Raw genomic sequence first — 18,233 nt, 5'->3', positions numbered from 1 at the left:
AAGAACACTGGCGCTGCAACAATTATGTTATTTCGATATACGGGGCTTTACTCATGATACGGAGAATGTACATAGAATTTTCTTTTCTCTAAATGATTCCGCATCTCTTCGCTACATTTATGATTCTTTTGTCTTTGTTTTTTTTCTCAGCAAACAACAGGAGAAATTATTCTCTCCATTTACCGAGTTCTACCTCGTTCTTCTCAGACAAATATAGTTTATGTTCCTTGCCTCGTCATGTAGGGAAGACTGGGATTAGTAGACACGCATAAACGTGTTTGAACATGCAACGACTGTCTTTCACTCTGTTCTGGTATCTCGATGCGGGTGCATCTATCTACATCAGAGATTACGCTATCAATATATTTTCAAAAAACGTACACGTAAATCTTTATTCTTGAAGTTTTATTTTATAATAATATGTAAATTGTTAAATAGCTATTTCTATTTAGATTTCTATTTAGACAATAAGACACGATTTTCGATTATCTGGTTAACTTGTGTTAGTCTGTGTAAGCTTAACCTTTTCCTTTTTTTCATCTAATGAGCTTCATCCATGATATCATCATAGATGAAACCTATAGTTTTTACTTAACAAAATCCAGGGAATGGAAAGTTACTTGTTAAAAGTAACATTAAATTATAGTTACCGAGTAGAAAAAGTAATTATAGTAACATTACAGTTACTGTTACTTGAGAAAGTAACTTTTCGTTACTTTTCCATTATTTTTTTTAAAATCGACGACCATTAATTAGCGGACGAGCGCCTAAGACCTTTCTAGTCTTAAGCACTATGAGCTTGTGTCCAATCGAACCGTGTTCAATCATGTGCAAAGTAACGATAAAAGTAATTGTAAAATTAGTTGCCATTATGTTTACTAAAAAAATGTTACTAAAACTATATTACCATTACAGTTATAAAAAAAAATAACGCAGTTGCAGTAAAGTTATCAAAAAAATAATTTGTAACTAGTAACTTCGTTGCAAGTAACGAGTTGTTCCATTTCCTGATAAAATTCAAATTATTTTTGTTTATCTATCTTTATGTCGTATGTACTGTTAATGTTTTTAAAGAATGAACGTATGGGACTAATAGACTAACTCCAACATAGAGCAAATTTCACTTTAAAAGAATAAAAATACAGCCACTTTTGAAAAAGAGTGAAAATATTTCACTTCTTAAAAAAGAATGGCAATATTTCACTCCTTTAAAGAGATTTACTTCAATGGTAAATATTAAGTTTAGTCCCCTTACCAATCTTGGTGAAACTAGTCTCATTCGTGTTTTTGCACGAAATTTAATAAAAAAAAGTCACTCTGCCCTGCGAAGCGAGATATTAATTATTAAAGTTGACCGTGATTAGAAAATCTGTCATTCACTGTGATCTTATTTAAAAAAAAAAAATGAAATGTTCACTCGTTTTTTGAAGATTTTACTCTTTTTCAAGAATTTTACTCTTTTTTAAATGATGATATTAGACTAAATTGTTATTATTTATCTAGTGACAAAGGGTTCAATATATAAAGAGTTACAGATTTTTTATTTTATACTAAATATTTATGACCGATATTTATGTTTGAGATGTATTTTGTGGTTAAAATATACTTTTATAAAAGTTTTGTTAATATATAGTCATATATAAATATATAATATTATACAAATAGTTTTGATAACGTACTTCCCGAACACAGCCTTATTGTCAAACTACCCCATATCATGTGTCATCCTACCTCAGTCCCGAAGACATGGATGGAATGCATTAGAAAAATATATTTTTTTCATACTAGCAATTCAATTTCTCATGTATGTAATAACTGGTATAGAATTCATTTTTCAAAGTCTCTTTATTTCGTCTGTAAAAATTTGAAACTAAAAAGTGAGTATAATTAGTCCCGATCTCTTCTACGTGCAATAATTTTTTGCTCATAATTATGTTATATAGTCCTTTGTTAATTTTTTGTTTAATGATTTTATAACGCAATCCTTTATTAATTTTTTGTTTAATGAATAAATGGACGGTGCATATCGCGATCTCGAAATAATGCTCGGTAGCATAGCACGTAATACGAGAAGTAAATTGAAATGTCTACCGTCAATCACATCGCTCGTGTGGCTTCATTGATACAAAAAAGAGAAAATGAAATTTCGGAATAGCATCATATGACGTAAGGATTTCTTATTCTTTAAAAATATGATTATTTGTTCACTATTTGATATTTATTTCTCTTTGACTCAATAAAGCATTCTCCTCCTCGTGCTTTAATGTTGTTTTAATTGTCTTTTTTTTCCTCGGCTTTGCATTTTGTTGTATACAATGTAAAGATTTTTTAAGCCGATTTAAAGAATATTGATATTTGCAAACTGTTGTACAACAAATTTGCAACAAAATATTCGTTTTTAATTTTATCTATAAAAAAATATGTTTCTGATATTTTTATTTACGCAAAAAAAACACGATTGAAATCTGATAGCTGGCAATTCTTTGTTTTATATTTTAAAATGTATTATATTTTAAAATATATATTTCATTAAAAAATGTTGTTTTTATATTCTATCTGCCGCGTGTCGTCGCTAAAGTCTAATAAGGTTATGTGCAAAATCCTCATATGTTAGATGTTCTATAAATTGAAATTTTTATTTACCGCTTTGACTAAATACTAAACTTATCGAGGAAAAAGCATCGCCTGAAGATTTTTTTATGAAATAAAAAAAATTCCTAGATATACGTATATTTTTCTATCGTATCTTATCATAATCGCGCAGATATAATACTTCACTGATTGCATTGTTTGAAAGATCGTAAACATTATATTTATAAGAAATGACATTTAATAAAATATTTAATATATATTTTATAAAACAATATGTAAACATATATATATGTATATTTTGCGCGCGCGTGTGTGTGTGTGTGTGTGTGTAATCAGTGGTTATAAAAACGTTTGTCTTTCTTGACAATATATATCAAAACTGGAGGATTTCCCATTACGCTTTCTTTTTGTTCTTTAACTGCGATACATTCTCGCGATTTTTCAAGCATTGTTTTCTCTCTCTTTCTCTTCATCTCAATGTTTAACCGTTGTCTAGCTATGATTTTTACGCTTGTCGTATAAGAGATGCGGCGAGTTTACTAGAACTTTTTATTTGCGTCCTTTTTATTTTTACTTCTCTCTCACGCAGTTTTCCTTATTTAAATATTTTATCTTGTATGTATGAGAAATTCTAAAATTTGACGTCCCATTAAATATCCGATTCGCCTAACATCCGGCGTGAAAAAAACGATAAAAGCTGTATAAAGACAGTTCTTTATAGAGTTTTAATAAATAAGTATTATATTTCACGACACAACCATATAATCTTGGGAATATTGGCGAAAAATACTTACAGTTGAAGGAACACGAATGAAACTATCAGGATAAATTTATGCAGCAAGAACGATATTAATAAAAACCACTTTATTTTCCGCTAGCAGACGAAAAAAATCGTGATTAACAGGCAAAAGCGATTTCACCTTTGCACTCTGTTTTTTGTTGCGTGAAAAACGTGTAAACGTACATTTTATATACAGTTGAGAGTAAGTAATTGCCGTTTTAATGTTTGTTGCTTTGGAAAGAACGTCCGATGATTATCTCGTTAGTAAATTCGCACCATGTTCAGTAAAGATATGCGAAATGTTCTTTTTTGTCATGCCATATTATTTCGATCCTGCAAACATTCGGTGACTTCTTTTTTCTTCTCGCTACCTCCCAAAAGTTCCTGAATTTCACGGAACGTCCGACCTTTGGTCTCGGGCACGGCGAATATCACCATCACGAACGCCAGTAAACACGATCCCGCGAAGAAATAGTAAACGGTGTCGGCACCCAACCAATCGCCAATCACCTGATACAGTTTGGATACGATAAAACCAAGCACACCGTCGAAAACGATGATAATGGCACCGGCGAACGCTTTCACCTCAGTAGGAAATAATTCTCCGATCAACGCGTTTGGTAGAGTACCCAGTCCGATTTGGTAGGCCACTTGGAAGATGATCACATCGATCACTGGAAGAAGATTTGCGGCTGATACGTCGACGCCTCTTTCGTCTAGCATAAGATATATTGCAAGAATTGCTAGGGTAATGGAAGAACCCAAGGTGGAGGCGATTAGTAACGGACGTCTGCCAGCACCTTCAACGGTCGCAGTTGATAATCCGCATGAGATGAGGCCGACCGCGAGCACAAGTATCGTAGCCACGTTGGAATCGATGCCGATCGCTGCTTTCTTGAAGAGCACTTCAAGATACTGTATAGTGCTAAAGTTTCCACTGAGTTGCTGCGTAGCAATTAGACTGAGTATAATGCCGAGAGCTCGGGCGTTACTGGGCAACAACATCAGCTTCAGTTTTCCCATCCAGCTGCGCTTAACGGGTTCCGTTCGAGCTCCAGGACCGGTCACTGGAGTATTATCGCAAACGTCTTCGATAAAAACATTACGTAAAGTGTACTCCAATTCTCTCCTTGCTTCGTCGCGATCGCGAATTCCTTTAAAGAACGCTAGAGACCTAGTTGCTTCTGCTCTACGACCTCTGGTTGCGAGGAAGGCAGGAGTCTCGGGGAACCAGGAGAAGCATGCCACAAATAAGATAGGTACCGTGAGAAGTACACCCGTTAAAACATGATACGATACCCATGGACCAATACTACATGTCAACAAGGAACCGGTGAACACGTTCACGGCAATCAAAGTACCGAGGGCACCTCTAATTTCGACGTCAGCGACCTCCGATACGTACATCGGATTGGTAGTGTATGAGATGCCCACGCCAATGCCGAGAATCATCCTAGAAACGTAAAGAGCAACTACAGTCTGGGCGAAGAAGACGATTGTCCAGCCGACGATGAAGAAACCGCTTGCGAACAAAAGGCACTTCTTACGGCCGTATCGATCGGCAAGACTGGCACCAAGGAACGGACCGATCATTGAGCCGATCACCGTCAACGATACGATCCATGAGCCCTGATCGTCGGTTATCTTTATTGGAACGTCGCTGGCGCCGGATGTGAGTCGTGAGAGCGACGTGGTAGTCCATCCGTAGACGGTGCCGACTGCTACCATGGATAGAGTCGCTGTGAAATGGAGATTGACGGAAGATTAATGGTGATTGATTGCCGAATTGATTTTCATGTTACCTTTAAGGGCGCGATATTTCATGAAATATGATGTAAACCTGATATACATGCTAGCCATTGTCTCCATTGTGTCCGTTCGTGCTTTGCCGTTTGTTCATCGTGATGCTTGTCCTGGGAAGACGAGATTTGCGTCACAATCTCATCCCTTGGTCCCGCTTCCTTTACCATGCCAATCTGAGATAGAAATTGATATTGATTTTTTAGAGGAAAGACGATAGTTTTCTTTGGTGCTGTGTGACATTTATAGCTCGAACTGAAGCGATATAAAGGGTATCCTTCTTTATTTAGAAAAAATTATTTTTGTAGTTATTCTAAATTTCCTCACTTGTAAATCTTACAATTATAACGCCATTGGCGAAAAATAGTGATTAAAAATTAATCACTATTTTTCGCCAAAATAATTTACAAAATTAACAATAATAAACTAGGAGGGTTATGAGCCGAATAATATCTTTTAATATTCAGAATATAATAACAATCAACATTGTAAACAATATAAACATTTCGACACCGATCGAATCAATGTTAAACAAATTTGAATTATAATTATTAGCAGTTATGCGTATAATTTTATAGTTAAGTAAAATGAAAATATATTAGGTGTTGGAATTAATTCGTAGCGTTTTTTAATGAAAGAATGTTATTTATTTCACATGAGCATTAAAAAATACATTAATGAAAGTACTTCCCATCACTTGTAAAACGCTACGAATTAATTCCAACACCTAATAAAAAATACGAAAAATTACTCTCTCCAATAAATCCATGTATTTGATGGCAGACAGATTAATGTAGTTCATCACTGATTGTATAACAAAAATAATGATTTTTCCCTTTGCATAAATATAAGTTCTTGATTAATGTGAGTCAAACGAAAAAAAGCAATCAAAATTTACAGTCAACAGAAATAAAACTGAAGCAATAATGCGATAGAAATCAGAATATCAAAATTATTTTAAACCTATATCAAGAGACGTTATACGATGATGTTATATACATTGTATAATGTTTCTTGATATAGATTTAAAATAATTTTTACACTCTGATCTCTATCGCATTATGGCTTCTTTTTTCTATTAACTGTGAATTTTGACTGCCTTTTACGTTTGACTCACATAGGCCTGATTTTTTATCCTTTGAAAAAATTTGACTTTATCTTTGGACTTTTATTTTTTTATGGAAAATCCATCTATCGGGACACTCAATAATTATGGTTAATACAATTATTATTTTGTTATACAGTCGATGATGAATCACATTTATTTGTCTGAAACATCAAACACATAAATTTTTTTTGGATAAGAGAGAGTAATTTTTCGTCTTTTTTATATTTTCATATTTTACTTAACTATAAGATTGTACGCATAACTACTAATTTTATATTATAATTTGTTTAACATTCATAATGACCCGATTGGTGTCAAAACGTCTATATTGTTTATAATGTTGATTGTTATTATATAATATTAAAAGATATTGTTCGACTCGTAGCCCTTATAGTTTATTATTGTTAATTTTATTCTTATTCAATCATATTATTATTATTATTATTATTACGTTATAAGATTTATGAAATGTTTCTGCGAACGATTGAACATCATTGTCATTGTCGATACAAAATAAACAGCGCATCTAATACTTGTGCATATATCTCCTTGCGCGTGACGGAATGCAGAAGTCTTTTCCGAAGTGAGAAGCAACAGGTGATAGTGATTAATGTAGCAATATAAGAAATCAAATGAAAATCCACCTTCTTTTCTTAAAGAACTCGAAAATTCCGTGATTTAGTGATATATCGTCATGCGAAAGAATTCACTAATTAGCCCCTGCTTTATTGAGACAATATGAAATTAGAGAAAGTTTTAAATAAGTTATTAATGAAAAATGTGATGTGCCTCTCTCTCATACACACACACACACACACACACACACACACCGATGTTATATTATTTTATCCGGTAAAAAATTTTTTATACATGAATATATAAAAAATATGTATAAACATATCTAAACACGCGTAAACATACATAATTATATATAAAATATGTTCATACATCTTCCTTTCTTTTATAAAATTACTTTTTAATATATTAAAAATAATAATAATATTGAGAAAATGTCAAAGGTGTCTTGTTAATGGGATAATTTTGGCATTGTTTGTTTTAGAAAAAAATCAAGTTTGGAAAAATGCAAAAAAATTGCTCATACATAACTATATGCATAATTTCACATAGAATTATATATGAGCAATTCTTTTACATTTCTCCAAACTTGATTTTTCCTAAACAAAAAAGCGAAAAATTTCTTTTAAATTATTTCTTATGTTCTGTATTTTCTTGTTATTATTACTTTCTTGTTATTATTACTTTTAGTACATTAAAAAGTAAATTTACAAATTAAAGTTGTGAAAATGGGCATTAATTGTCGACTGAGCATTTATCGTTCTCCAATTGAGCATGGCGCCAAAATAAAGTTTCACGATCGACTGCACATGCGCATTTTCAAAGAATACATCGCTCTTCATGGTCGCGTGTTTACTCACGACATAACCTAGCTGGATCTCGTCATCGGCAATTATTATACGTAACTATTATACTTATCGCGATAGTTCAAAGCACGCAACAACGTTGACTCTGATAAGCGTACGAGCAACGGCGAATATATCTTGACTTTCGCCCCGTTGGTACTCACCAACGTGTTCGCGCACCTTTTCGCGACTTTTCTGAGCCATCGCAAGCACTTGCCCGCAAAATGTTTGAAAATCAAGGTGAACGGAACATCCATGCTCACTTCGTAATCGACGGAACGATATAAATTAATCGCTCCGAATATATTTTTGGGGACATACCGCGAACGTACGCGACGCGTGTATCTATGTAACAAAATGGAGCACACGATTCGAGATACAAGGCATTACATAAGTCGCCGATGTCGGTCAATGCCCCATTGCATCCTTCAATGTTGGAACATTCCCCGTTAAGTCCTGCGAATACCGCCAATGCGGTGAAATCGATCAGCCCGATCATATTTGGAGAGATCCTTTTGCTCCTTTTATGAGTAGGTTATACAGGATGCTCAAATTTCTTACTTTGCATGAATTCTCTCTCTCTCTCTCTCTCTCTCTCTCTCTCTCTCTCTCTCTCTCTCTCTCTTTCTCTCGTTTGAAACGCAACGCTTTGCCAGTGGATAATTTACGGCTTTGGCAAATTCACTTATTCTGTAAAGATTATATTTTGCAAGATGCGTATTAAGAAATTACGCAATGTTATATGTTATTACATCCGTATTTTCTCATTTTACTTTAAGCGTTATGTATGACAAACCGCGTTGAATCACAAAGTATGCTCATAATTAAGACATTCAATTTTGTTTGCGAATTGCAAACTATATTAAAAAGTTGAAAAAGATGGAAAATTCTGTCCCATTTCGTAGATATTCGACGTTATCGCAGACTACACGTGCTCGAGCGCAATGCCAGCGTGCGCGCTTCTGTGAAAGTAAGATGATACCGCGTATTATCGCCGCGTATATACGTGCGTTTACAACCTCAACTAAAAAACGGGTTTTTATCTGACCATGAAACATACTTGAGAATGCGATAAAAGAAACGTGAACTCGACGTGAAAGCAAGACGAAATCGATACTCACTAGCGGATCGGTTACTCCTATCATGCCTTCTCCGCTCCAACCCTTTTAGAACGTAAATGTGCAATCGAATTCTAAAAACAACGTGTTACATGATCGACTCGCTCTTCCTGGATATGATCACTTTCACGATTTCGTTAGTACTTTGGTCGCATTCGCGAATCGGACGCGTCGTCAAAATGCGCATGCGCTGATATTAGCCGTCTACATTCGTGTTCGTGTACACATTCTTGTTTGTATCTCCTTTTTTTCTTTTTTTTTTCTTTTTTACGTCACTCTCTCCCGACGTTCCACGTTCACGATCCCTTCTTCTAGCAATTGTGATATTTATAATCATCGAGATGGTAGAGCTCGGTTGTCGGTCCTTACCAGTAGTATTTTATGAAGAATTTAATATTAACTAATATTACAAGAAGCAATTAACATGATCTTTTTCGAACAAGTTAGAAGCGCCGAATTAGTATGAAAATTGATTGACAATGCGCATTGATTATCAAACTAATTACTATTTAATGATCGTAAATTAACTAATATATTAATCAGCAAAATTAGTTATAGTTATAATAACATTAATAATACAGTATATGTGTATAATATATTAGGTGTTGGAATTAATTCGTAGCGTTTTTAATGAAAGAATGTTATTTATTTCACATGAGCATTAAAAAATACATTAATGAAAGTACTTCCCATCACTTGTAAAACGCTACGAATTAATTCCAACACCTAATAATATTATATATAACTGTAATTATTATATTACGAAATTGGGGAATTTATATAACGAAACATTCACATATAACGGAAGACAGCAGAAATCGAAGATGGAGTTATATGATAAGGAATTGTATTCTATATATTATTAAAAATTGAATTATATTTAATTATCCAAAAATAATACAATATACCAAAAAATATTATATATATATATATATATATATATATATATACCAAAGAATATTAAGAATAAACAATTTGTTTATTTAATATAAGTCCGACCGCGAAGTACAACTAATAATATACGTAAATTAAATTTTGGAGTATTGTATATTTCATGAAACATGTTGGTCATTTGTTCTTTACGCGATAACAAAATTGGAACAGCAGCGCATTGCAGCTACGATGCGCGAACGGAACTGTGTCACTTACACTCGTGGTTGCAGCCATGTGAGACGAGAATGAAACGGCTGCCCTATTTCTTCTGGTGAGATTCCGAAGCTTCAGCCTTCAACGACGAATCCAACAAGTAGTTTTCTCTTTATTGAATACTCTTAATTTTAGGTCACTCGGACATCGATACTTTCAATTGAAAATAATACGATATGCTGAAATACAGTTGCCATTATATTTTTCCACAAGTGTATCGCTAAATATCGATGGCTATTTTGTTGAAGATTCCACTATTATGCTGAAGATGGAGCAGTATTGCCGAAATTGTTATTATTTTTTTGTGTTCTTTTTGCTTGCGAAATAAAAACGGTCATCTAATTTTTGCTCTTCTGAAGGAAAATTGACTTAAAAAAAGTGCGCGCACTTAAAAAATTTATCAAAATTTAGAGTAATTAGCCGGAGATTTTTCTACCAGAAAATCGGAGATTTGTTCAGAAAATTGCTGATTAAAAAGGGAAAGGTGGCAACCGCAGTTGAAACATATCTAATAGAATATGATCGGCGTATCACTTTTTTTTAGCTAATATTTACTGAATTTTTCAAATGTTCGTAGTTGTTTTTCAAGACTTTTTAATAATGTTTAATTATTTTAAATATTAGGATTATTTTTTAAATATTAAAACAATGAGATTTCCAGCCTTGAGATTTAGTGAAGCTCTTGTCAGAATGTGACAACCGCGATTCTAACATATTTTAATTATTTTAATTATTTACAATTTTTCTTTCTGTCTCTCTTTCTCTCTCTCTCTCTCTTCTCTTTTTTATTTTTTACTCTTCAAATTACAGTCGAAACGAATATATTCACAAATAGAAATAGGCAATATTACTTTACTTGTTCCACAAGAAGGTTGTATTATATTTATGTTATATTTATGTATATGTACATAATTTTAAAATTTATTTTATAATTTAAGGAAATATCACTGATCGAAAATTATTATCCACCGTCTATACACTCACCGCGATTGCACGATTCACTTCAACAGTTCGAAATAATTAATTTAATTTTTGTTATTTTATGTTTTTTTCCACTGTTCTATTCTCATATCTACACACGAAGGTTGCAATTAAGCGACTAAGTATCAGTCAGTTCTTTCATCGTCCGCGATAAGCTGAATACTGGTAACTTCTAAAATCGAAACCGCGTTGGAGTCAACTGCGTCTTATCGATGCGGTCTGATCAATCTAGATCTAATATATATCTGTTATTTCATAATCAACTCCAGAACTGCGGTACAAACTACTTACCACCGCCTTCGCTTTAATTGGCCTTAATCTGTCATTAATGATAAACTGGTACAAATTAAGTACCATTACGTCTCGAAATGATGATTGAAGGTAAATCTTCTTTTTATTGATTAATAACGAGCAACAGGCTGTCGTTCTTACTGATTAATGTTCTATGCCCGGAATGGAGATACATCCTGCTAGTGCTACCTTTGTTTTCTTATCTTCAACATGCTTTCCATTATCTTAATAGTGAGCCGATATTTTTACACACGAAGATTTGTCGCGATTTATCTCACGTCGCGCGTCCACGATATATGTGAGTCTCAAACAAGCCGCAATGATATAGTTGTTAATTGTCGCTGGTGTAAAAATGTCAAGCATCGAGTTGAACCACTCAATCAGTCCGTACGACTCGATTTATTCATGTCAGAATCCATTAACGTATATTGAGAAAGACAGAAACATAGGCAATGGGAATTTTGTCTTCGCTTTTTATATTGGATAGGCAAAACGTAGTCCAAAAGATAGGCTTTTACGTTAACCTTTTTGCTTCTGAAAAAAGGGAATTTATCGGCCAGAGTCTTAATCGTGTGCTTTCGGCGATTCAATAACGGGAACAACAAGCACACGATGCGTCAAAGGGATTTATTGCGTTTCAGAGTTAAGCTGATTGCGTTTCGAAGCGGATAGTTCCAGTTCTCTTGGAATACGTGCGATATGGGATAATCTGACATTTCAAAGCTGTGGCTTTGCAGAAGTCTCTAATGATTCATTTTGAATTTATTCAGACGTGACATATCAGTAAACTAATCTTTGATTGTTGCTGCAATCATAAAGAGAATAATGTACATTTTTAACACTATAAAACACGTAATTTGTTAACAAATTTATCATATTATTATTAAGAAAATTCCATTGGATTTACTTCCTGTTGTATATGACTACTTCATATTTAACATCTTAAAGACAAATTTACTTCGAGATTTTGTCCCAAAGTATATATATGTTTGATAATATCGTGACATCGATTATCATTTATTCAAACAGTTTAAATATTCAGTTAACCAGATTACTTTTTATGACGGAAGATTACTGACACAAGTTTTAATCATACGATAGAAATCATTTACTTCATTTTCTCTAAATACTAAGATCCACTGTCATTCAACACGTATGTTAACTTATTAATTAATCATAAGAATACTGATCAACTTGATGTATTATTAACTACCAGCGAACGTCACGCGCTTATCGTCCACGATTAATTTCTATACAAGCTTTGGTTTCAATTGATAAATACAAGAATAATTCCAATGTAACAGACATTTATATTCGTAAACGAAGTACATTGAATTATTCAAACTTTATTTAACTATTTTAATAGAATATCGTTAGTCCAAATTGAAATTTATGTGAAGTTATATAATTAAAAATGATTTAATAGACTGTTTGAATACAAATACTGTATATTAGTATTTACATATATGTTTGTAACAAAATTCCTAAGTTATTTAATATATTATAATACAATATATAATAGTTATTTAATGTTTTATTATTAATTATCTCATGTGCCATTATCAACAAGATTATTATTATCATGTTGCATTTCATGCTTATATTTCGAAATGTCGCTTTATACCACTTGCACAAAACCATCATCGTGAATGCATAATTAATTTATGACTGTTATGTTCCTAACAACGGAAAATAACTTTTCACTTTGCAACTGGCTGTTTCACGATAGAACTTTTCGTCGATTTTGGGCGCCATTATTGTTGATGAGATAAAAGCATCTTGATAATGGAAGTTTCGTAAGAATTCTGAATCGATTTACAAACAACTATGATTAGCTTTTTAACTCTTCTGTTTGCCAAGACAAGAAAATCGTCGCGTGTTGGATCTTTCACCGATTTTGCTGGGTTTTGCATATGTAAAACATAAAAAAATATCTATACCCCGATTTTTTATCTACTTATTTCAAAATTTTTTGAAACAACACACCTCGAAAATATTAGGTGTTGGAATTAATTCGTAGCGTTTTTAATGAAAGAATGTTATTTATTTCACATGAGCATTAAAAAATACATTAATGAAAGTACTTCCCATCACTTGTAAAACGCTACGAATTAATTCCAACACCTAATAACATTTTTTCATTTTTAATATCTTCGAAATTGTTAAGATACATAAAAAAATATTTTGTACAAAAGTATATGATGTTTTATAATATTTTATATTCTTAATAACGATGTATTCACATTTTTTGAAAATGTCAAATTAATTTAATCTATCCTCAAGAATTGTTTTATTGCCTAAGAATTGAAATAAACAGATTAAAAAAATGTGGAGGTAATATAATATTTTTGATATTCTACATTACTCTACAAATATTTAAAGCCTATCAAAATTAGTAATTTCTGACTGTTTTCTTGCTCTATTTTGGATTTTAATGATCTACTGGAGAATAAACCCGATGTTGGAACAATTATTTCTAAATCACATATGAAAATATCTATAGTTTTTTTTTTCAATTTTATACTGTTACTTTTGGCAATTTTTCGATATTTCTTTTATCTATAAGCGATGAGTAATCCCCCATAAAATCGCTTATAAGTCTTGAAAGCGAGAGAGAAAGACAGAAATTTGTACTGAACAAATTTATTCTACTCTCTCAAATAAAGTAATGGTACATCTCTTACCGACTTAATGCATTTCGCGACAAATTGTTTCAGTTTGTATCCCTTGTAATCACGTAAATCGTCATTATCTTAACAATTTCTGTTATCTTAACAACTGGTTGTTACATTGGTTGCGCGAAAATTTTCGATCTTAACGAATTAACGCGGTACGATTCGTCCTGATGAAGAATCGCTCGAGCTTCGTTTGGACTTGAGCACAGCTCTACTGGTTGCGCTTCGCATCGTTACGTTGCGAGCGTAAAGTTAATTAAAGTAATCCTCAGTTAATCGACGTCGCCCAGAGCTTGGAGTCCGCACGCTCGCGCGCGCTCATTATGTCGCCTTTACAATCGCGAATGTGCGCGGAAACGCCTGCCGCTCGGAGCGATTAAAATTTAAAGTGGCGCACACACCATTTGCTCGGCGAAACGAGTCTGGCGAAAATATCCTGGCTCTTTCGACTTTTTTCTGTACTTCCACAGCCAAAAAGCGCGTGTCTATTTGCTTTGTCCGTTCATTAACATAACATCCGCCTTCGTTATTTCCGCAGTAGATATTTAACAAGATGTAACGTGATAACATTTTCGACGGATAACAAAATTAAAATCTAAATTCTTTTACATCTCTATGATTTATTTTTAAAAAATTGTAACAAAATCTCTCAGTAAACTGAGATTCTTCAGAGAACAGCTTTGATTTGATTTATGTAGCAAAAAAAGGCTTTTTGTATAGACTATTCATTTGAAAATTTATTCAAAATGCTCTCAAAGTCTGCGTAATTTATCGAAATATTATTTTTATTTCTTTTATCCGTAGTTTGCGTGCTATCACGCTATGTATTTTCTTCTATATATTGTCCTGCGTATCGAGTGTATAAAGCACACTATGTCGAGAGATACAGGATGACATTCAAAGCTTGTATAACGAATTCGATGAAATATCGACGTTTCAATCCCCAGCGTTCCTTTAATCTATTTTTTTCCTATCTCAGTTCCACTGATAAATCCATTTATCCATCCGCAGTCAGACATCCATTAAAGCTCTTTTTTCCATATCAAAGGATGGAATGTTAAGAGTGAAGAAAGAGATACGTTCATTAGGCTTTCTGTGTGACAGTTGACAGACCTTTGTGGTTTAAAGATTTTATCGAGATCGAAAAAATAAGTATCGAGAAAGATTCTCATAGGAAGATTTACGGTTCCTTTTGCAAATGTATAGAAGGAGATTTGATTGAATTCGCATTGGTATGAATTTTGCCTTTTGAAAGTAGGCTTCAGGTGAGTCACGTTCGATCTTGAGCCATCTGTACCGCCGTAACGAGTGCCCTGCACGTCGTATTATGCGGAATAAATCAACGCTGATGCGGGATTATATAAGACATTAATCTTTTCGAGACGCACGATTTTTCACTCTCTTATTGATCTCCCGACAAGAGCAATGACTTTCGACGTTTCACGAGCCTGTGGACGGCTACGTGTTCGCAATGAAAAATTCATGAGGCGCTATGTAACGCGTATGTAACACGCTTGCCGTATATAAGACACGGTTCGTGGTAATCCCTGATTCGTATCGACATTGTGTCACGCGAATCATAATTGTCGCGCTCACTGAAAGTATAGGATGAAATTATTTATGGATACTCACCGTACATGATTTCGTAAAATTAGAAATTCTTTGTTAAAAACACTTCTTAAATTAATGAATATTTTAGTAACGATATTTGCTGTTTCATAAACCGTATAACAAGGTTGATGTTTGTTATAGATTTTTACAGAGTGTAAAAGCCAGACGAAAAAAAGACAGTTCATTCTTGCGCAGTAGATTCGACATACATTCTTCATGATGTACGTTCTTATAAATTTTCGCGAATTGCTCGGCGAGAGAGTTAATAAGTGCCAGCTCTCCCTAGAACTCTTATATTAAAATTCCTTATATTTTTTACTATCTCATTTACTACTCTTAAATAATATCTATGAATTACACATGTTTGTAGCTATTATTCTATTTTTTACTTTATTTAATATGTTTTATTTAACGCATTATTTACAGTCGATAGATTAAAATCAATTATTAATAAAGCTGTATCAGAAATCGTTGGCGCGTGAAGTTTTTCTCGAGAATATTTGCAGCTGTTTAAAAAAGAAAGCTTGTGATGTGTTGCTTCTTCTTTAACGGCGCCATATAACGATCGATTTATTTACAAAGACAGCGCAAATAAAAGCACATATTTTCTCAGTTGTCTCCAACTCTCCAAATGAAATAGAATCTACCTGTATTATTTAATTTATTATTTATTATACTGTATATGCATACGAGAATTACGTATCCAATAATCGTGAGAGAAATATTCAGATTTCGATGATGAAGAATTAATTAATACAAGCATTGTTCACACACTATGAAGATAATTTGTAAGTGGCAAAGCGTGAAATTTTGATTTGGAAAGCTAGTTTACACTATTGAGCGATGTTATTAACTTCATTGTAAACCTTTCAGCAATGATAACGCAATAATAACTTACACAAACGATTGATTTCATACCAAAGTTGACAGTCGCTAGACTAGACTGTTAAATGTTATGATTAAACCCACACAAACTCGCGCAGCTGGTGCTTTCTGTATAGCGGATTAAGTAGCGATCAATGGCTATAATACGAATTAGTGAATGAATAGGTACAAATCAATTGCAAAATACGTAACAACAAATTAACAAATACAGTTTAATCGATGTGTTTAGTCCGCTTCAAACAGCTTATCAGACTTATGATGCGCTTGAAAATTTGAAAACTAAAAACTCGAGAATTTGTTTTTGCTTATTGACAATTTTTTGAATGAGTGATAAGTGTATTAGAAGTCATCTTTTAATAAATGTCATTTAATATGTCATAATATTTGCAGTATTAAATTCATAACGTGATGTTATATTCAATTTGAGCAATTTTTAATCATTTCTTTAGATTCACTTTTTTTCACTCAATATTGATTTAACTAAAATAAATATTTGATTAAAATTTAGTTTATTATTAAATACATACGTTAATATATTTGTTGTTTATTTTCAAATTAAAAACGGATTGACTTGAATCATAAAAATGGATTGACTTATATTTTGACACATATGGAAGTTAAAAGAATTAGGTTGTCATTGCTCCTTTGATAACAGTGTATTTGAGCAATTTTTTAAAAAACATTTTGTAAAAAAATAAGAGACTAAAAAAATGAAAGATTAATGAAATTCCTACAAAAAACTTTGAAGTATTCCATCACATTTGACAACAGAATATGATTTAATAAAAGCAAAAACTGCATATTGTGGTAATTTCCTCTTTTTCGCATTTCTCTCATGACGAGCTCTACTAACTTTGTTTTTGTGTTTTTTTTCCGACTCGCTAATAGCGACAATTATGTGGTTCTCGATGCACATACTTATGCTTTAGCTCACGTGTGGCGCCGTAATTAATCAGAGCATAACAGCGAGTTGCGAATGGAAGTCATATGCATAACATAATCTCTAATAATCATGCCGAGGCTGAATTTTTACTCGCTCTATATGAAACACGTATACTTATATGTATTGATTATTAGATCAATCATCAAAACTGTATGTTATCACTACTGCAACAAATAACTGAAAAAAATAAAAATTTTACGCGCGAAATCAATCGACATCGCGTGAAACGATCAAGTTATAGAAGGTAGATAAAATTACATTGTTGATTGTTGTTTGAATTGCAATCTATACATCCTATGCGAGTGTATGTCAAAAAATTATATGTAACAAGATTATTAAAATCTTTTAAGTAATTCACATGTTTAGCAAAATTTGTTAGTGAGACGGTATTATATATTTCAATTATTTTTGCGCGGCTTAATATAAGCTTGTGAGGACTTACCTCACGAAGAGAATGATTTTGCAATCCAAATGCACATCCATCCTCACTTGTCCTCGCCGTTGTCATGGAAGCGACAGCAACTTAGTCGCAATTTAATTGCCGTCCTTTACTTTATTCATCTAACTGAGAGAGAGTCTGGCTGTAGAAGCGATGAAGAAACAGCGATAGGGAGAGTCGAAAGGGAACGGAGTGCGGCAAACAGAAGGAAAAGAGCTTAACTTTACTTTGGAACTTTGGTGAGCAAGGCTACCCCGCGGGAAATCAATGTCTGACGGTTTAAAGAAGAAAGTCGAAAAGGACGGGGACAGTGATCGCGTGTATGCGTGACTTGGTTTATATGTGATAGTTAATTTGATAACCAACTTATGCTGGCTATATCATCTCCCATCTCTATTTCTTTCTCTTTGACTTCTTCCCGCGAACTTTTTGCTGTCGCGAA

The 18,233-nt window shown here is 33.0% G+C and overlaps 1 protein-coding gene and 1 long non-coding RNA gene across 8 annotated transcripts; one reads left to right on the top strand and one right to left on the bottom strand.

Moving 5' to 3' along the window:
* Positions 1 to 3,441: 3,441 nt before the first annotated feature.
* On the bottom strand, positions 3,442 to 18,153 carry LOC105145484 (facilitated trehalose transporter Tret1). Of its 7 annotated transcripts, none has more exons than XM_087405862.1 (3): positions 17,795 to 18,153; positions 5,214 to 5,349; positions 3,442 to 5,112 (listed from the first exon to the last, which is right to left on the bottom strand). In XM_087405862.1, exons 1-3 carry the CDS (start codon positions 17,858 to 17,860, stop codon positions 3,686 to 3,688), a joined length of 1,629 nt encoding a protein of 542 aa, XP_087261988.1. In that variant the 5' UTR covers positions 17,861 to 18,153; the 3' UTR covers positions 3,442 to 3,685. The 7 variants fall into 7 exon arrangements, with proteins under 7 accessions (XP_087261988.1, XP_087261989.1, XP_011053336.1 ...); XM_087405863.1 differs by lacking the exon at positions 17,795 to 18,153 and adding an exon at positions 9,970 to 10,060 and having other exon boundaries at positions 5,176 to 5,349; XM_011055034.2 differs by lacking the exon at positions 17,795 to 18,153 and adding an exon at positions 9,970 to 10,060.
* LOC105145486 (uncharacterized) lies at positions 9,937 to 10,308 on the top strand. The gene is made up of 2 exons (XR_015544992.1): positions 9,937 to 10,024; positions 10,102 to 10,308. It is a non-coding gene; the product is annotated as an uncharacterized LOC105145486 (long non-coding RNA).
* Positions 18,154 to 18,233: the final 80 nt, after the last annotated feature.

The sequence above is a fragment of the Acromyrmex echinatior genome, chromosome 4 (genome assembly GCF_024713525.1).
Source record: "Acromyrmex echinatior isolate Ae372 chromosome 4, ASM2471352v2, whole genome shotgun sequence".
NCBI lineage: Eukaryota > Metazoa > Arthropoda > Insecta > Hymenoptera > Formicidae > Acromyrmex > Acromyrmex echinatior.
The sequence above is the reverse complement of the archived record's forward strand: the minus strand, read 5'-3'. Positions and strand labels throughout refer to the sequence as shown.

Coding starts and splice junctions, on each gene's coding strand:
- LOC105145484 (XM_087405861.1), bottom strand. CDS start 7,959: ATGGATGTTCCGTTCACCTTGATTTTCAAACATTTTGCGGGCAAGTGC. Junction 5,350..7,866: donor AAAGGTGCGCGAACACGTTG/GTGAGTACCAAC, acceptor TTTCTATCTCAG/ATTGGCATGGTAAAGGAAGC. Junction 5,113..5,213: donor ATGGCTAGCATGTATATCAG/GTTTACATCATA, acceptor TCCATTTCACAG/CGACTCTATCCATGGTAGCA.